Raw genomic sequence first — 20,399 nt, forward strand, 5'->3', positions numbered from 1 at the left:
TGTTGGTTGCGTTAAACAAACTGGTGGTGGATGGGAACAACTGAGGAAACGGCTTTTCTTCACATGTAAACTGAGGGGCCAGTTCAGCAAGTTTGCGTCACAGGTCAACCAATAAGTCGCAACGCCATAAGTGACCCAAACAGGATCAGCTGCCTAATCAACGTGACTAGTATACGCACGACAACAGTCGCCCCAAAGCATTTTATACTGTAAGGTAAGCATGAGCCAGCAAAATCCCAACAATCACATGACTTCCAATGAGCAAGCATTGGGACGGAAAAAGGGCCTTTTAAACAGGAAGAAGCCTCCAGCAGAACCAGCATCAGTGAGGAGGCCGTCATCTGCAGCAAGCAGTTGGGGGTGAGGGGAGGAAGACAACCTTTTTATTTGATGATTATTCTAAACATTTGTCCCAAAACAGAGGTGTGTACACGCTTTTCAGTTTTTCACTGATTTAAAAAAAAGAAGAAAAAAAAAAGTGCAACCTAGCTTGATTAGTATTACAAAACAGTTGCTAAACTTGGATCCAATTTATTCATCTAATTAATCTTACAACAAAAAAGTAGCACAAACCCTTTTATTACTTATTCAAATCTACTTTCAGTGTCTGGACTTTACACTTTGTTAAAAAAAGTTGTAATTGTTTTGTCTAAATGTGTTATTGCACCGCACGTTTCTTTGAATCTCTGCGGGCTGCCCAAACAAGTGTGAAGTACTTTCTGCTTGCACTGCTGTGCTGTAGTTCATGTTGCATCGTGGAAGACAATTTTAAAACTTAAAAAAAGCAGATTAACTTTATGCTTTATGCTTATGGAAAATTAAAGTACACTATGCAAATTCCCCACCTTCTCTTAAATATCGGAGTCCCCAGCATGAATAATCCGTGGAATTGAGTGACTGATTTACACCTTTGAATGTTGCATGATGGATGGCGAACTTCAGCCCCCCCTAAGAATAGCACCACCACAGATCCAGGGGTGGCTTCTTTGAGGGGGGATCCCTAAAAGGACATCCTTTCCCAGACCTTGGCCTACCTCCAGACTCCACCCTTCCCACCGGTCCTGCAGGTTATTCCTGGTGCTGATGATATGACCCACATTTTCGTGCTCGAGGACACGCTCTCTCCTTCATGTTCCCTCAGACCTGCCTGCCTAAAATAGGGGAGGTTACCGGGGGTTGCTTGCCCAGTGACATACTATCATCCAGAGACCAAAAATAGAAAACAGTTCTGGGGGGGGGTGACTGACTGCTGGTGCTACTGTAAGTGGACACAAATTAGACACATCCCACAGCTGACCTGCAGCTCTAAGGGACAAGTGCAGTTTAGAGGGGAGGGGCTTAGAGTGTCATGGACCTCTGGGTAAAGCTTATATGCAGGCGCATTTCAGGGTGAGATAATCACTAGCACAGTGGTTCTTAACGTTGTTGGAGGTACCGAACCCCTCCAGTTTCATATGCGCATTCACTGAACCCCTCTTTAGTGAAAAATAAAATGTGATTTTTTTTTCAAATTCAAGACATAGATATGGTTTTTTACTGGTGCACAAAATGAGCCATGCATGTCATGGCGGAGGCTCTGCCGAACCCCTGAGACCGACTCACCGAACCCCTAGGGTTCGATCGAACCCAGGTTAAGAACCACTGCACAAGCAGAATAGAGACTTTTTTTAATGTACATTAATGCAATTTTAACAGACTCCCACCTCCTTAGTTCTTTTGTTATATGACAGGAGACAGCGCAGGGCCAACAAACCTGTAAACATCCCTCAAATTTGAAGGTTTAACACTAAGGTGCTACTGCAGGATCAATGACTCATTTGGATGTTTTTTAAGGCACTTAAGTAACCAAATAGGCAGCTTGAAGACTCAGAACAGCTTACTCCTAGACATAGCTAACATTTTAATCACAATAAAACATGCAAAGTCATTTTAAACTCACTGAGTTTATAATGACTCAGGCCTTAGATACCGTCACAATTTTCTCTTTTTGAAAGAAAAAAGAAACTAATCCTTAAGAGTAAAAAAAAAAAAAAAAAAAAAAAAAAAATTTGGCAGCTGCTCGTTTTGTGGTCAGCCATCTTTGCTTTGTCTCCACAGATGGAGACATGGTGGCAAATCTTGGCTAACCCACACCTTAAAAGAAACAATCAATCCTGGGGACACAAAGTCAGGGCCAGCAGAAGCAGACTGCTCTGTCTGGATGTGCTGTTTAGCTGGCGTGTAATTACAGCCACTAAAATACCCATTGAAGAAAGCTGCAAACACCCACTACAGCAAAGTGTAGCAGGCTCGGCTCCTCATTTTGCTTGGTGAATATTTTTAACTTAAAAGTTACTGAAATCTGCTTCCAACTCTAAACTGTTGCAACGCTTGTGTTCCCTCAAGTCTTCACCTTCTTCCCATTACTATAAAAGGATTTCCTCCAGACCCCGTAACACCACAGCTCGCTTATAAAGGCTCCAGTTCGTACATTCGTCCCAGAGCAGTCTCTACATGCTCTACCTCAGATTTTGTGACCCTTTACCCTGCAGACATTTTCTGCAATTTTGGTCCATATTTTTCAAAGACACAACTCCTGAACACAAATTTTCAAAAACCTTTCTGCTAATGCTTTTCTCTACAAGACAGATGTGCTCTGTAGCAATGGGTTGAAAGAACCAATTCTAAAAAGAAAAAGTTCTGTAACCAGAATGAAATGACATATCATATCCGTCTGCAGCTGAAACCTAATGCACCAGCTGAGAGCAAAAGAAAAAAAAATTATGCAAATCAGATACGTCTCATAGCAGACAAAACCTGTTGCGCACGTATGGATGTCGCTGCTTCTACTCAAACATCAAACAATGTAGTCAGCTGAAACAGAGCTTAATCTCTCCAGTGTATCTTCTACATATACCAGGCTACAAAAATACAACACGCAGTAATAACAATAACAACAACAACCACCTACCTGCATGTCTTTAGTTGCAATCTCCCCTGGAGTTGGCCAGCTGTTCGTATCTCCGAAGTCTCCAACCTGAGGACAAAAAACAAAGAAATTACGAAGAAATTCAAGAGGGGGGAAAAAAAAACAAAAACCATCCGATTGCTGCTTTTCTGTTTAAAAATGTCAATTTCTTCAAGAAATAGAGAAAAAGGAAAAAAGATAAACACCTCTCAGGTTAAAATGCAGTCTAAAAGCTGATCATGTCTGAACAGGCAGTACCGCTGTAGTCCTTACACCTTAAGCTCAAGTATAATCTGGTTAAAAACACTTTACATGAGTGTTTTTTACAGCTTTTTACTGTTTATCTTCAGCAATGTGCTGCCGGCTGATTGCCAGTTTATGTCTTTTGTTCCTGGGACTGGGTAGTTAACTCCAAACCAGCCATAAAAAGTTTATGGCCAAGGTGTGGCTACAAACAACCAACTGTAGAGTACTACAGTGTCAGACAAAAGGGGTGGGAAATTCTGAATGAAAGACTTCATCTCGCATGCAATTGGTTCACTGCGAGCACATCTGCATTCCAGCATGTGAGAGGAGGTGACTGCACATTTCTCGAGGCATTAAAGAAATACATTTTTCTAATACCAGGTAGGACCGCCCCTTTTCCCATCAGAACTGTGAAATCCTTCACAGCATAGATTTATTAAGTTTATGGAAACATTTCTTGGGTGATTATAGTGCATATTGACAAAATATCATCATAAGGTTGCTGCAGATTTGTCAGCTGCACATCAAATTTGCACTATTGGGTTGAGATCTGGGCACTGTGGAGGCTGTGAGCTCATAATCATGTTCAAGAAACCAGTTTAGAGAAGACTTGAGCTTTGTGGCATGAAGACTGATCGTGATGGAATAGCTTTACTCGAGCAGGCTGCAGTGTTTAGTTTCAACTAGGCATCATTTTAAAGGGGACCGAAGTGTGCCAAGAAATTACTCCACACACTTTACACCAGCAGCAGCACCTGAGACAATTGGATCCACACTTTAATGCCATGAATGCCAGTTTCTGATCCTACCATCCAAATGTCACAGCAGAAACAGACTCAGAACACAGATTTTGTTGATTCAATCTTATAATTTCCAATTTTGCTGAGCCTGTGTGAACTCTAGCCTCGTTTTGGTCTTCTTGCCAGGCAGGAGTGGCACCCAGTCTAGTCCCCTGCTACTGTTGACATTTTGACACCAAAGCAGAAAGCCTGATACTACAACAGAAATAAAAAGCCACTTCACCTACATTTTAATAAATCACTTTTGTTTTTAAATGCAGCACAACAAAAATCTGTTATCTGGTGAAAGTTATATAAAATATTGATTTCTTGGCTGGGAATTATTAAACAATGACAGACAAAAATAAATCTTATAAGCTTACTCGATGGGGGGAAAGTGTCTAATTTTTCCCATCAAGTAAGCTAATTTCCCTTTGGACAAATTCCCGTCAACACAATCTGGATTTTAAAAGCACTGAATTTTCCTTCGAGATTTTTAAAAACAAATTGAGCCATATTAATACGTTTAGAGCTTGTAATTATTATAAACCCTTTAACTGTCCACTGCTTAACATTCAACACAGACAAACGCATGAAAAGTATTACCTTGCCGCCACGCCTGGCTTTAGGTGGGTTGCCTGCTCTCACTACCTTGGCAGGGCCGGTGGACTCTGTGGGGACACAAAGATGACTGACATTACAACTTGGTCTGCATACATGAACAGAGTAAGATAGAAGCACAATCATTTATATGCATTTGATTAAAAATGTAGAGTCTTCTAGGAAGAAGAAAAAACCCCCGCATAAGACAAACTTGCTTCTTTCTCCCACAGGTACTCGCTTGTCTTTCAAACAGTTCGATTTACATTCTCATTACTTGTCTTATCTACCAGCAGCAGGCAGGCTCTCGGTGAATAATCTGGCTTTATGAGTCTTATTTCCCCTTTAATAAACTGCTGTGGTGTCTGTTTTCACATAAACTAAACTACAAGCCGACACCATCATTCTTCTTTTCTGACTCTGTTGCATCCAGCGACAATCACTGCAACAAACCCACACAACACAATCACTCGAATAAGCAGCCACAACAGGAGAATACAAATTCAAAAAGTGTGTTGAACAACATGTCAAGGCATGTCAGAAACTCTTCCTCTTATATTTAATATAATCACACTATGGTGATTATATTATGGTATGGTTACTATGATGGTAAAACCATCGCATGGCTCTGCTGTCCGCTTGTTGGTTTTCCACGTAAACCTTTCACAATAAAGCTCAAGATCCTGTTGAGACCTTTAAAAATAAACTGAATCACATGAAAGAGTATGCAGAGAGTTTACGGATGAGAAGCAAAAAAGAGCCGCCAGGTGCTAAAAAAAAAAAAAAAAAAACAAAAAAAAAAAACCTTAGACTCAAATGTTGGAGGAGAAAAAAAAAAAAAAAAAAAAAAAAGGGGGGGTGGCCGTTACAACTTATGTCTAGAAATGTATAGTTTCATGCATCGGTTGAAACACTCTACTCCAGGTACACGACGCCCAGCTGAAAACACTTCACACAAGTCGAGCTGCCCGAGATTCACAGAATATGTTACATTTTTGTGATTTATATCGTTGTCAGGACAATAAATGTCTCATATCGGAATATGAGATTTTCGTCATATCGCACAGCCCTAGTGATGGTGATAAAATTCTTGGCAATAAAAGCGAAAGATTTTCAAGAGCTTGAGGCTATGTTAAGTTAAAGTATAAAAAACAACAAATGTTTTATATTTTTCCTTTAAAAAATGGAGCACTTAGCATACCGAACACACAAACCAACCAATAAAAGGATTAAAATATACATATTACTCAACTGAGGCCTGACAGCTAATGTGTTGTATATTTTGTTGGCTCTTCCTCAGAACAATAAAATAAAACATATCATAGCAGGATCTGAGTTATTCCTTAAAATAAATACATAAAACAGCAGGTGATGTCCATACAACATGACCAGCTCAACAGCAGCACACACCACCATCTCTTACGTGAATGTAAATTAGTAGATATAGAATTTAAACAAAGGGTTAAACACGTCAGTAACAAATTATTGCTACAATCCAGATACAATTACAACAATTATCCATAAAATAAAAAAAGAACAAAGAGAACCTCGGAAAGATAGACAAACTTGTTACCTTTAACCAGTTCTGAAGAAAACGTGCACGTTATTATCAGCCTTTAAAGACGTGAGTCTGGTATTGCTGTAGTTTCCCCCCCAATGAAAATGATAGTCACGCTCGCCACCTCATTGTCTGGCTCATGCCCTGAAATCAGAGATGTTTCCTCCTTTCTATCTCCTCCTGCACTGTCACCAGCCACAGTGACACGAGCGAGGCAACCAGCTCCCAGGCAGCAGTTCACACCAAAGAGTAAATCTTACTAAGCGCCTTGAGGACAATCACCAGGAAGAAAGAGAGCGGGGGGGGAGAATAAAAATCCTCTGACGGATACATCGCCAAAAGCACAAAGAGAAGCAGCATGCCAGAGTTTCAGTAGAGGCGTCTATGCTCTACATGTTAATGACAGCAAGATATTTCAGGTTTGGAGGACAGTACAGTCAAACAGGAATTTCTGGGCCCAGAAAACCTACTTATATTTCACTTTTCAATGCATATACCTTCTGAATCGCACGTCCACATAACACCCATCGCTCAAATCTTGTCTTTTCACCATTCAGGTAACCGTAAACAAAAGAAACTGTTTCCAACAAAACAAAAAGCATCTAACCTCCCATTTAGGAAGGGGAAAAAACAAACAAACAATACTTGGGAATCTGTATTAAAATGGCACAAACTTAAAGACCCAGGCAAACAATATTGCTGATTTCATCGCCATTTTTCAAATTCCCAACAACCTCCAGTAATGACAAAGCTTCTGGTGTCTAAAAAGTTTGCAGTCACAGTGCATGAATGAACGTTTAAAAGTAGAAACAACAGGAAACATGAGATTAAAACCTTAACCAGTGCAACATGTTTAGCTGCTGTAAAGCAGCTGTGTACAGGCGCCTTCAGTGGCGTCTCCTGACTCCAACTCCAAAGGGACTTACCGTACTCCTCGTCTCCAACTACCTCTCAATGATCTAATAATCTCTCAAGGTTAAACACCATAGTGTTTTAAAATAAAATGAATAGTTAGCTTAGGACATGGTCAAAGTTAGCATCGGTTTTCAATACTGATGTTTGCAATTTGGGACTAATAAAGGTTATCTTATCTTAAAGACAAAACTAAACATCAAAAGAAAGAAGATCCAGAATTTAACTAGTTCTCCTGTAGTTTGGCTTTCCGATTGTATTCTCTCATCGCAATGCTTGCTGTTGTGCACTCTCTTTTTCCCAGGCTGGGAACGCCGTCATAAGCCGATTCTGAGGCATTTTAAGTACAAGTGAGGATGAGGAAAACACTGAAAGCCACAGCAAATGCTTCGCCAGCTAATCGCATGGAATTATATTAAATTAGCCACTGAATTTAAAATTTCTATACAGAAATATGTGTACATTACCCATGATGCAAGTTGACCAGTTTGGTTAGCAATTCAATGCTAAAGACCTCAAGATGGTCACATTAAGCAGATGAAGAGGAGGCGGCGGCAGAGGTTTTCTTTTTCAACATCACTCTTCAGCCCATGTGGAGCCACAAATATCCTTACACACAGGCTTAATAATCAGAGTCAACCTTCAAATCAGTTGTTTTTAATCAAATAGAGGACTGCGAGCTGAACCTCATGTCTCTTTACTGTTCCGTAGTATCCCTGGACTTCATTTACATGATTCCTGGACTTCAAACTTAGACTGTTTGTTTAACTTTGAGCCATGAATTTAGGAGATTGTGCAACAGTGGTTTAATTTGAGCTTCCTGACACTACACAGTCTTTAACTTTTGCTTCATGCTAGGCCGTTTAGGAGCCTTGTATCCCCCAAGGATTACTCAACAGAAGTTGCGTAGTAAATAAAAAATGATTTCTTGGAGAGATCAAAGATGGGACGCAACATACGACAGCAATCACGCAACATGAGCTAACAAACAGGGCGAGGGCGTGGTGTCTTTCTGATCGCTAATACATTTGTGCAATGCCCATTTAGATAAAACGGTATGAAGAACATTCAAAAACCACATTTTCTTTCAACATCAACCAGCCAGGAGAATCACAGTGTAACTGAATAACCCATTTAGAAACTAAGGCGGAAAGTGTGTATATTTTTTTATTTATTTATCTTTTAAACATCCTTCCTTTAAAAGAACAATTTTATGAGCAACAAATTTGCAGATCTTCTCTAATAACAAAGGATTTGTTGCAGATACAGACAGCGCAATTTTTAGTCAGCCCCTCATTAGCTCCAATCAGAGGACTTCAGGTCCATCTCCCAGGCTACTACTTTGTTTTCATCAATGCAGTAGGGTTGCCACAAACGATTATTTTGATAGTCGACTAGTCACCGATTATTTATGCGATTAGTCGACTAATCAGATCATCATCCACTGGACGTAAAACTACAGCTTATTGCACCAGCAGCATCTGCTCTTATATAACTATCATTAGCTTACAGCTTTAAGCTTTTAAGGTGCTAACTAAAAATAAAGACAAGATGATAGTTTATTCAATTTTAATGAAATTTGCAGATTGTTTCGGTAAAGTTTAATAAACTCCTTGCTATCTAAAATATAACAGGACACCGGAGTATATTCTCCAGCATCTCACACTTCTGATAATCAGCTGTCTGCTTGACGTTTATTCAGCTGTGTAAAAACTATAACTTTAATCTCAGCCAAACCGATTTACTCAGGAACAAATAAAATACTAAAAAAAAAGCCAAACAATAACATTTTTAATTTATCTAAGTGACTCATATATATTTAACCTGAGTCGCGAAAGACGGCGGTGGGTTTGAAAACAATTTGCCGGGAGTCCGGTGTTCTCACGGCGCTAGTGACCTAGCCCCCGGCTAGCTATCGAGCTAGTGGGTAACAGATGTCTCCGAAAACGTCGGAGCGCTTTTGAAAATATGTGGTGTCCTGATAAACTGAGCAGATATTTGAGGTTTACACAGCTACATTCTCGCCTGAAAATATGTTAAACGTTTATTTTGTGACCCAGAAAGAATAATAAGAGTAATATTAAAACTAACTAGCTACCGCCATTGTTGGAAACTAAGCTGGGCCGCGCTATGAATTCTGGGACACAGCTGCTTCTTCTTCTTCGGGGTTTAACGGCAGCTGGCATCCATGTACATGCTGTGCTGCCATCTTCTGTTTCAGTCCGTTATTACACTCTTAAATCCTGCTACTTATTCCTGCGTCTTTTGCGATCTTACAAAGCTTCAAACGACACGTCGACTATTAAATCAGTCGTCGACGATTTTGATAGTCGACGTAATCGTGACTAGTCGACAAATCGTGGCAGCCCTACAATGCAGTCTTTCATAAAGAAGCTGTGTGAAATAATTAAACAGCTAAATGTTTGCTTTGTGAAACTGGCAGCTTTTTACCCTTAAACAAAAGCTTCTTATAACCTGGTGACGTTTCAGGTGGCGAACGCAACATCCCACACTTAGCAGGCATAAAGTTGCGTCAGCAGCTGGCCGCTTACACTAATCGCGGCTGATAATGTCACATGAATGTGCCAGTCTGATAAAACTCACTAATGGCAGGTGGAAACCGAAGGATTTCTCCAAATAGGAACCTGATTCTGCGCTAACCTGGTTTGCTATTTTAAGCTGGAACCCCCCAGTGTTAGGCGGCCTCATGACCGGACTTTTCAATCATCCTGGCCTGTAGTCATTTTACCACCAAAGTTAGGAAAATTCCAACAGATACAATTTGAGACACAAGTGAAATCAAGTAAACAAAAATCCCTGAAATCTGTTTTGTTATAATAGAATTTAAACCTGCAAAATCACTAAAAGTAGAAGACTTTTACAATTAATGGAAGAAAACTTTGGTTTACTTTGACCTAGATTTGTACATCCTTGTTCCCGACCTTCATAGGAAAATAGAAATGTGCAGCCAAAAGTGGACAAAGTGTGAACTATTACCCCTGCCTCTTCAGTTAAAGAGATAAACGTCTCCACAGAAGATCCCGCACAAAGTTATGAGTCCAGCAACTGCGCAAAAAGCCTGACATCAAACTTATTTTCCTCCAAAAAAAATCCTGCAACTCTAAAATTAAAATTTGTACTCTCCTAATAGCTAGGAAGAGCAAATGGCACTCCTCAGCTGGATAGTTTGTTCATGGTATGCTCAGCACCAAAAATAGCTTTAACTGGCCTTATAAGTAAAGATCCAAAGACACATGGATCATTTGCCCGTGTCACATTGTTCTGTGACCAAGTCTCAACTACCAAACAGGACTGAACATATCCTCCTGAACACAGGTATGCATCTGCAAACACCTAAGATTTCCACCCACCCACCTACTTAAACTCCAGCCACATTTGGGTCAGGTTAATGCATAACTGAAACTCCTGCTCTCCTGTCAGCAGACCCATGTTGAAACACTGGCCAGCGTAACAACTTTGCACTTATTTAGTCAAGGAATCCGTGTTAATTCCTCAAGCATTTAGCCCTCTCTTATCTGCTTAGTGTATGAACAATAGTAGTTACAAAAATTTCTCACTGCTCCTTGTTGTGCATGATTGTTCATTTTGTGCCTAATCACAGGAAGTGGGACAACGGAGGAAACACTTTCCTCGAGTCTTTCTACCTCGTCACCATGACAGAGCACTCTGACGTGGCCTCCAACAATCAGAACTCTAGAGGAGCTGTTTTAGTTGGGCAAAACCACCAACTTTTAAAGTGCATTTAAAATCAAAAGTCAGAATACTTTATTAATCCCTAAGGAAATTATGTTCTCTGTAAAAAATTACAGTCCTCTGTGAAAGGGGTGATGCCTTGCCCATTTTTGCTATACTCTGTACTGCTTCTGTGATTCATCTGCTTTTCTCGGAAATCAGCTGTTCGGTGGTATTAGGATTATTAAAGATAGATTTGCATGACCATTACATCAGTGAGCGAGTAAATGCAGAACAGAAGCAAAAAGTGAGATTTTCTTTGACTGTATGGACACAGTATCTATTATAGGTTCTAATCTTTAAAAAAATAAAAAATAAATCGACAAGTGACATCAGGAGCCAGGTTTACCATTAACAGCATCTATCAAGTTACTTATGTTTTGATTACCCCTCCCTTACCTGTGTAAGTGGTAGTGCCCAGGTAAATGAGGCTGGTAATGCAAAAGCAATGGGATTAGAGAGAAAACGTGGCATCTTCCTGTAAGTGTGCATTGTGTTTAGTTTTATTTTAGAGTCACATGGTTTAGTTGATGTTTCCAATTTTCTCCCCCTTTTGTTAATAACTACCAGATACAACTGTTTGTGCACGTGCTCCTGCACAGTTGATCTGATATCCTTGTGTTGCTGTTGTTCCCAGATCATCATACTAAATGTTGTTCCAGGATCAACATTGCAAGTGACCAATCAGAATGTTGTGACGTCATACTTTTGCGACTTCGGGAAAAACCGGCGTAAAACAAAAAACTGTACTTAAGCTGCGTGAAACCGCCTCTGTCCGCCGATCAATGGACCCTGACCCTAACCCTTTAATAAACAGTAAGCAGAATTTATATTGTCCTTGCAACATTGGAATTTCATAAATGCACGAATGGCTTAGCGCGCAAAGGAATAACGTCACAACAATGTGATTGGTCACTTGCAATGTTGAACCTGGAACGACGTTTTCATGATGGTCTGGGAACTAGGGCTGGGCCATATTATACCGTTCACGGTAATACCGGTATAATGTTAGGCAACGATAGGAAAATGAAATATGGCGATAGAATATGAGTAAAACGCGCATGCGCAGTGCCTTTGTTTTCATACGCACATGGCCGATTGTTGAGTGAAACAGATGAACCAGAATTGGTTTGTAAAAATGGTGCAACTTCAGTGATGTGGAACTGGTTTGGTGTTTGTCCGTCAGATACACGACAAAGCACATTTTTTTGCAGAACATGCAAGCGGCCGTCGTTATTGTCGTATTTGTCGGACTAAGATGCTCTTAAATCTGGGAGTAATCTGGGTCCTAAACTCCGTATACTTCAGGTCAAACGAACACTGCAGCATCACAGAGTTTAAAACTGTCTAAATTCTTTCATCTTTAAATAAAACGATCAGCATTGCTGCTTTACCAGGTGTAACTATAAAGTTTAACTTCCAGGCATCCATGAAAACAAAAGTTATTACATTTAACGGAGTTAGAAGTTAGCAGGAAGCTAGCGAAAGTTAGCTCGCTAGTTTTGCTAGTTACCTAAGCATGATATAGCATGTTCTGACTGAGAGATTTCTGAAAAAATTCAAACGTACAGCTCTGCTATCACTTCCAACATAAATGAAGACAGGAAACTAAACAGCAGTGACGTTTGTAGGGTTACTGAAGTTGGGCTAGCTGGTATATAATGATGTGCTACGTAATCGCTAGCGACACAGCTATGTTAGCATAACATAAACAGTGAAGCTGGAGGACGAACACTAACACTTTTCCACTTATAAAAGTTAACGTGAAGGTTCCTCATGGTTAGAGACAAATGCAATCGCATGGCAGGATGCTGTAAACGGACCAAACTTCAGTCAGGAGAACAACTGAGATAATCCATCCACAATACGAGGTTAGTCATTAATATACTGCAACAACATGGGAATAGAGCAGCTGCTAGAGAATTCAACATTAATGAATCAATGGTACAGAAGTGGAGGAAGCAAGAAGAATGAGTTTAATCAAGTTTGATTTATCTGACTGCTTTGTTTCGCTTAATGTGCCTTATAATCCCGTGCACCTTATGGTCCAAAAAATACGTACTGCACACTGCAGTTTAATGTTGCAAAGCACCTCTTTTTAACTTCAGTGGATATTATATATGGTTATGCTCAGGATATGTCAGCCCATTTCTACTGGAAATGCCTTTTGGTTAAACTTTCAGCAAGGAATTAGCATTTGCACTGTTACATTTTTATAAAGCTTTAATGTACATAAAAACCAGCTTCTTGTTTGAGTGAAAATAAATGGAAGGTTGTCTTTTTGCGCTAGTAATGTTGTGGAGTTGTATTTTGTCTCGCATCAATTATATCGTCAGTTATATCGTTATCGCAAATTTTCAAATATATATCGTGATAAATATTTTTGGCCATATCGCCCTGCTCTACTGGGAACAACACCAACACGAGGATATCAGATCATCCCTCCTGCACATCGTCTCCCTCTTAAAATATGGACTGCACAACTAACATCCCGGAGACGTCACCAGGTGGAAAGATTTGCCACTAGAAGGACTTGCTGATGTTTTCTCACAAACTGATCTCTTTTACTTCTGTAACTAATTGTTCATACACTTACAGCAATTTATTTAGTTTTATTTTTTTTTAAATATCACTTCGACCACTTCTGGGAACCCAACAGCAGCAATGAACCAGACTAGTTCCTGAAACTGTAATTACATTTCATAGTCCACCAAACTCTGCAAAAAGTGGACAATCAAGTGTTGTTCAGTACTAAAAAGCAAGCTGTTGAACTAAACTGCCACCTCATGATCATCTGAGCCGCATGCTAGGAATCCTCCTCGACAGACATGTAGGCATTACTTACAGGGCTGCTCAGTGTTCAGTGCACGTCACATGATGATTGCAGATGATCGTTTAAGGTCAGAGGAGAGCCTCCCTGGGCCAAGATGTTAGGCAAACTATAAGCTGATGCTCCTCAGGCAGTCACATCGTCAGTGGGTTCACATAAGATGCTCTTTGTGTATCTAACTACCTTCCAGGGCATTTAAGTAATGCAAGCAGTGACTGATTATTGCAGCAAGACTCCGTGGTATAGCCATTAACTTAACCTCTCTACTAATTTAATGCTTCAGCCCAAGAGTACAAACAAATGCAACATTTCCCTCATTAACAATTATTTCATGATACCTTTATAGTTGTAATGTCACTTGAGAAGCTAAAATTGTATTGTTAACTGTATTAAGGGGACTCAATTTAAACCACAGAAATCCATCACAAATTTCATTGCTTCTGCCCAAAAGCAGAAAAAAAATAAATGTGATATGTGGCCTTGTGTTCAGGTCTTTGAAATATTAAGGACGCAACTGTAAAAATATTTTACCACAGGAATTATTGTTGATGTTGGACAGTGTTTGTGGTTTTGTTGACTATTGTTCTGACACAATAGCAGCTGGACAGCGTCTTATCGCACAAAAGTCACCTTGAAGACGGCACCTGAACGGGCGTGGCTGCACAGCTGGTCACTTCTAATTTCACTAGTGTGACTCTAGCATCAGTTTGAGCATTTGGCTGAAACTGATGACAACCCTTCAGTTGTCTCCGTCCTGTTTGCGTCATAATGCTTCAGAATTATTACACAACTACTGTAACACCTATTTAAAATGCTCTCATAAGCCAAATTGTAGATTTTAATCTCTTTAATGTGGCCCATTTCACAATACTTTACTACACCACATCAAAAAGTTTCCATCTGTGATCCCAAACCTTCACTCCTGAGCTTTGCTTCATGACTTTTAAGTGTTTTTGACTTTTGGCACCTTAAAAACCCTCTCTGCAGGTATGAGTACAGGCTGGTTGTATTTTAAGTTTCATGGGGGCAACTGTAATAAAGCTCTGACAACTGTGCTACTGAATACTCTCAAACTGAAAGATGGGTGTAGGTATGACTATGTGTTACAAAGAGAAATGGCTAAATAACAGAAACCCTACAGAGAAAAAAAAAAATGAGTGAAGATGTAAATGGGGGAGGAGGAGAGGGAAGTGTACGACAATCACGTCATCAGACCACGTGGTGCCAACCTGAAAAAAACCTCAGAATTAAAAAGAAAATAATTTATTTTTCCTGCGCATAAAGAAGAAACAAGTACACCAACTGCTGCACCTCCACCCACCAGTCTGTCAAGCTAATCAAGTTCGCAGATGACACCACCGTCATTGGGCTCATCTCGGACGGGGACGAGTCTGCCTACAGGAGAGAGGTTGAACGTCTGGTGTCTTGGTGCAGCCACAACAACCTGGTGCTGAATGCCCAGAAGACAGTGGAGATTATTGTGGACTTCAGGAAGCACACAGCCCCACTCCCCCCCATCATCCTGACTGACACCCCCATCACCTCTGTGGACTCATTCCGCTTCCTGGGTACCACCATCACCCAGGACCTGAAGTGGGAGCCCACCATCACCTCCGTCATCAAGAAAGCCCAGCAGAGGATGTACTTCCTGAGGCAGCTGAAGAAATTCAACCTGCCAACACGGACGATGATGCAATTCTACACTGCAATCATCGAGTCCATCCTCACCTCCTCCATCACCGTGTGGTACGCTGGAGCCACTATCAGGGACAAACAGAGACTGCAGCGTGTTGTGCGCTCTGCTGAGAAGGTGATTGGCTGCAGACTCCCATCTCTGCAGGACCTGTACACCTCCAGGACACTGCGGCGTGCAGCCCGGATCTCAGCTGACCCTTCTCACCCTGGACACAGTCTGTTTGACCTGCTCCCCTTAGGCAGGAGGCTCCGGTCCATTCGCACCAGAACCTCTCGCCACAAGAACAGTTTCTTCCCCTCTGCTGTTGGACACATGAACAATAACCACATGATTGTCCCCGCCACTAACACATGACCCTACGCTGTGTCACTGCATCATTTCATGTTTGGCACTGATCACCACCTGCACTCATGTATATATCTTTCTACGTAGCACTCATAATTCTTATTCTCATGTATATATCTCATGTATTTCTCATGCACATATCTTTCTTTCTACATAGCACTTTAATTCTTATTGTCTGCACTGAAGCACCGCAGCAATTTCCTAATGTTGTAAACCTCAACATCTGGCAATAAACCCATTCTGATTCTGATTCTGATTCTGAAAACGCTGGCCGACTAAAACACCCAGTGAGAAGAATTAATCAGCGAGCTCATTTTTCATTAAAAGTAAATCAAAATGATACAAACAACTTCACCATTTGCTGTTTGCCGATCCTCAACAGCAGCTGTATATGAACTGAGGCAAAGCCACTTAAATACAATCTAAATGCACAACAATTAAACAAACAATGCTGCACTCGCACACAAACAAGTGTTAAACTACTGAAAGCCAGTCATGAACTAAAACTAACTGAATATTACTATAAGAAGGAGTGTCCATATTTTGTTTACAGTGTACACAAGACTAAATTATATGTAGCTTAAGTTGCGCATCAGCTGATCAAAGAAAGCACAGCCTGTGGCACACCGTTATTCCCCTTTTAAGCTTCACAGTTTGAGTGTTAGACCCTGATGAAAACTCAAGTTTTTCTTTGCTGTACTTCTACTCATTTTATTAAATATTTTTAATTTATGTCCTAAAAGTTTCTGCTTTTAGGACATGTTTTTACCCCACTGAGGAGCACCTATCTGGGGTATATGTTTTAGAAACCGCACAGCACTTCCATTTACAAATAAAAACAAACAAACAAACAAAAAGACTGCTCCATGCTGATGGCTACTTAAGTTAGCGAGACCTATTCTCATGCATGTTACAGATGAGTCACCGACTGTTACATTTTTAAATGCTTAAAAAATAAATAAAATAAGATAGACAATGAGTTGAAAGGTGAGTCTTCAGAGTCGGGTAACACCGGGGTACTTTCAGCCTCCGGGAACCTTTTTAAGACTTCTAGGAAGCGTTACAGATAAGTGTTCCTGTGTCTGCGTGCCAGATACTAGGAAATAGGGCTGTTCGATATAACAATATATATCGGATGACGATATAAAAACGTCTATCGTTTCATTTTACGCTATCGTTTGTTTCGTGGTGTCACAAAATAAACTGTTTACAGCAATATTTTTTCATCGTTTTGATGGTCACTGTATTAATTTCTTAAAGTTCTCTCTTTCTCTTATATTTTATATAACCACACTACGGACGGACAAGCGCCTGTTTTTAATGCGTTGTGGTTAGCTACAACAACGGTAACAGCATCGCGTGTCCGCTTGTTTATGTTCCACATAAACCTTTCACAATAAAGCTCAAGATCCTGTTGAGAGTTTTCAAAATAAACTGAATCACGTGAAAGCAGATTATTTACAGATGAGAAGTAAAAAAAGCGCCACCAGGGGCCCGTTCTTCGTACCTCGCTAAGTAAGTTAGCTGGATTAGATTGTTGACGATTTTGCGTGATCCTGGATCGTTCGGTTCCCCGAAGCTCATCCGGGACTTGCTGTCATAGCAACAGAGCCGTAAGCGTAAACCTGCTCGGGAGCAGGTTTACTTTATGTAAACAGGATTAGATCGCGGCCACGCAGGTATGTCCGCTTCATTTATACGAAAGCAACAGCGATATTCCACCACTGTTTCACCATAAATAAATATTATCAATGTAACTAAAGATAATGCAGCACTTGATCCTTTTATTGATGTCACACAGATACATACAGGTCATTTCCTAAAAAAGGGAAATGTACTATTAACATTCTATTACATGTATGTGATTATTACAGATGTAATTCATATTTCAGAGTAGTAATTGTAAATTACTTCGTGTAATCAAGATGAGAGACCACGGCTATAAAAGCGAAGGTGGATTTGGGAAGCCTGTCGCAGCCATGTCCTGTCCGTATACGCGACCAACCCATTGCGGAAGGTGCAAGATTGATAAGGAGAGTCCTCAGAATTCAGCGTATATTGCGGGATAGACAGGATCCTTTAGCTCAGCGCGACAGTGTGCTCATAGAGAGATATCGATATTCCCGTGAGGGTATTATTTACTTAACCAACTTGTTGACGAGGGGGTGCAGGACCACCACCTGTCTTTTTTTCCTCTGCCCTTTTCTTGGTTGCTGTTATGAACAAACTAACAGAGTATTACAAGCCAGTATTACCTTGCCAAGAGACGAAAAGCAATCTAAGAGATAAATATTACCATTCTGTAGAATACTCCTGTATTCCACTTTTACTTGTTCCCATGTTCTTGTGGGTCCTGTTGTGGCTCTAATGTGAAAGGGGATATAATATAACATATTATAATATAATATAATGCCATATGATATTGGACAATATAGTGTCATATGATAGATCTACCCTACCGCCTACTGGTGTTGGCCAGAGGGGCCGATGGCGCGATATGGCAGCCTGGCTACAACCGTAGCTGCCTCCACCAGTGTGTGAATGTGGGAGTGAATGAATAGTGGTATCGTACAGCGCTTTGGGTGCCTTGGAAAGCGCTATATAAACCCAATCCATTATTATTATTATTATTAAATTACCTACGAGTTTGATTTGTCAGCAACTTTCTGCCAGCCCCTCTCTCCTTGCTTTTGCAGCCTTTGCAGTGTTCTCTTGCGTTTTCATTAAACTCTGAAACTCCTGAAATCCCTCACTCATGAGTTCTTGCTCTGCTGCCGGAAAATACCGAGCGCGCTCCTTCGACATTTTCGCCGACCAATCAGCGGGTTGCCGATCAATGTTTCTACTATCGATGCGTAGCCCCTTTTACGACACCCAGTGATGTCACATTACTGCGTCCAGCTGTACTAATCGTCAACAGCAGGTGTGTTCGGGGAACCGGATTAGCGAGCTCACGGTTAGCGCGATGGATTGGTCTTGGATGTGTCATTTGATCTTGGATGTAGTAAGCGACGTACGAAGAACAGGCCCCAGGGCCCTGTTTCAGAAAGCCGGTTTAGTGCAAACTCTGAGTAAGTATACCCTGAGTTAACGAAAACTCTGGGTTTTCGGTTTCACAAAGCGAGTTCAGCTGAAGCCTGAGTGAGTCACTATGACGACACACTCCGTGAAGCTAACCTGCCCCCTAGCAGGTTTACTACAACTAACCCTGACTGTCCCCGCCTCTTTGTCGGAAACCTGACAGTAGGAAGTGTCAGACATGGCGTGTCCCTTCCTTGAAGAGCCAGTAGATCTTGAAGCCCAAATACTCCGCAGAGCTCTCCGCCGGGAGAGAGTGATCAGAGCGCGTATGGACATTTTATCATTACCTGATGATTTCCTGTGCGAACGTTACCGTTTCTCAGCACAATCAATAAGTTATTTGGATAACATCCTCAGGCCATATATTGCTCATGTGACACATCGCGGACATTCTCTCAGTTCTGTACATATTATTTGTATTGCACTTCGGTTTTTTGCAAACGGGAGCTTTCTGTATAATATTGGTGACGCTGAGCACGTTCCCAAGGCTACCGTCTGTCGGGCAGTCAGGAATGTTACAGTTGCACTGAAACGTCTCCTGTACTCGTCTGTGGTGTTCCCCGGTCATAGACCCACAAGATTTATCAAAGAGGGATGCCACAAAATTGCAGGTAGCAGGATGAACAAAACTTAATACATGATGTGGTGATACTTGAACTACTACTTAAATTTTACATTTATTCTCACGGTTCCCAGGCGTGATTGGCTGTATAGATGGCACTCACATTCCAATCATTGCTCCTTCAGTAAATGAAGGAGACTATGTGAACAGGAAGTCTTTCCACAGCATTAATGTACAGGTACATAGTTCCCTGTAGCATTTCAAACTAACAAATTATTTCATTATAGTAATGGATGCTAATTTGTGTTCTCTGCACTGTGAAGATCATATGTGATGCTGCCAACATTATCACAAATGTGGAAGCCAAGTGGCCAGGCTCTGTGAGTGGTGGTGGTGGAGGACCCCCACCTGTTTTTCGGGCCTCCGCTTTTTTTCTAGTGGCCATAATGGGTCACATTTGAGCATACAGAGTAAGCAAATATGTACTTATAATGTGCTCAGATAATTTCAATAAGTGCTTACAGAGGGGAAATTAATGTAGCCTCTAACTGCAATTGATTTACATAGGACAAACAGACCAAGCACTATGGCTCATAATACAATTACACCTTACCTGTTTGGACTATATTTTTATATTTCATTTTTACTTGCTGCCAGGAACGTTGGGGGCCTGTTGGGTTGCACCTGCGCTCAAATCAAATCACAAAATAAAAAGGTATAAAATACAAAATAAAATATAATAAAATAATGTGTTAAATGCGTGGAAATCCCTAGATCAATGTTTAAATTAACACTCACGCATTGACTCTGTCGGCTATGTTTTGCCATGCATGCTCTCTTTCTTTTGCAGCTGAGGCTGTGTTACTTTTTTTCTGCAAAATTTGCATGTTATCAACATATGCTGCCATCAGAATTTCGGCCTCAAGCGCTGTAAAATACATTGACCGCGCCTTCTTTCCCTCCTTCTCCATGGTAATTCGCTTAATCTGTGCTCCACTAATCAGGGCTTTATGTATCCTCGTGCGCGCGCTTAACTTGGGGTTAAAGCAACTCCGCGTTGATTGAACTAATTGTTATCAGCCTTTCTGAA

The 20,399-nt window shown here is 40.8% G+C and overlaps 1 protein-coding gene across 8 annotated transcripts in view; it reads right to left on the bottom strand.

The window, feature by feature from the left end:
* Window positions 1-20,399, bottom strand: part of larp1 (La ribonucleoprotein 1, translational regulator) — a 57,889-nt gene that overhangs the window by 22,811 nt on the left and 14,679 nt on the right. For 7 of the 8 annotated variants that reach the window (XM_085289633.1, XM_085289632.1, XM_085289630.1 and 4 more), the window contains exons 2-3: window positions 4,579-4,643; window positions 2,951-3,016 (exon numbers count right to left, since the gene is read on the bottom strand). In XM_085289633.1, coding sequence (XP_085145759.1) covers window positions 2,951-3,016; window positions 4,579-4,643 — 131 coding nt within the window. Of the gene's footprint in view, window positions 1-2,950; window positions 3,017-4,578; window positions 4,644-7,509; window positions 7,737-20,399 lie in introns of those variants that run through there. The other variant, XM_085289634.1, reaches the window with a different exon arrangement.

This window comes from Mchenga conophoros, linkage group LG10, assembly GCF_057382185.1.
Source record: "Mchenga conophoros isolate Kocher_MC1m ecotype Shallow Benthic linkage group LG10, M_conophoros_male_GT1.1, whole genome shotgun sequence".
NCBI classification, from domain to species: Eukaryota; Metazoa; Chordata; class Actinopteri; order Cichliformes; family Cichlidae; genus Mchenga; species Mchenga conophoros.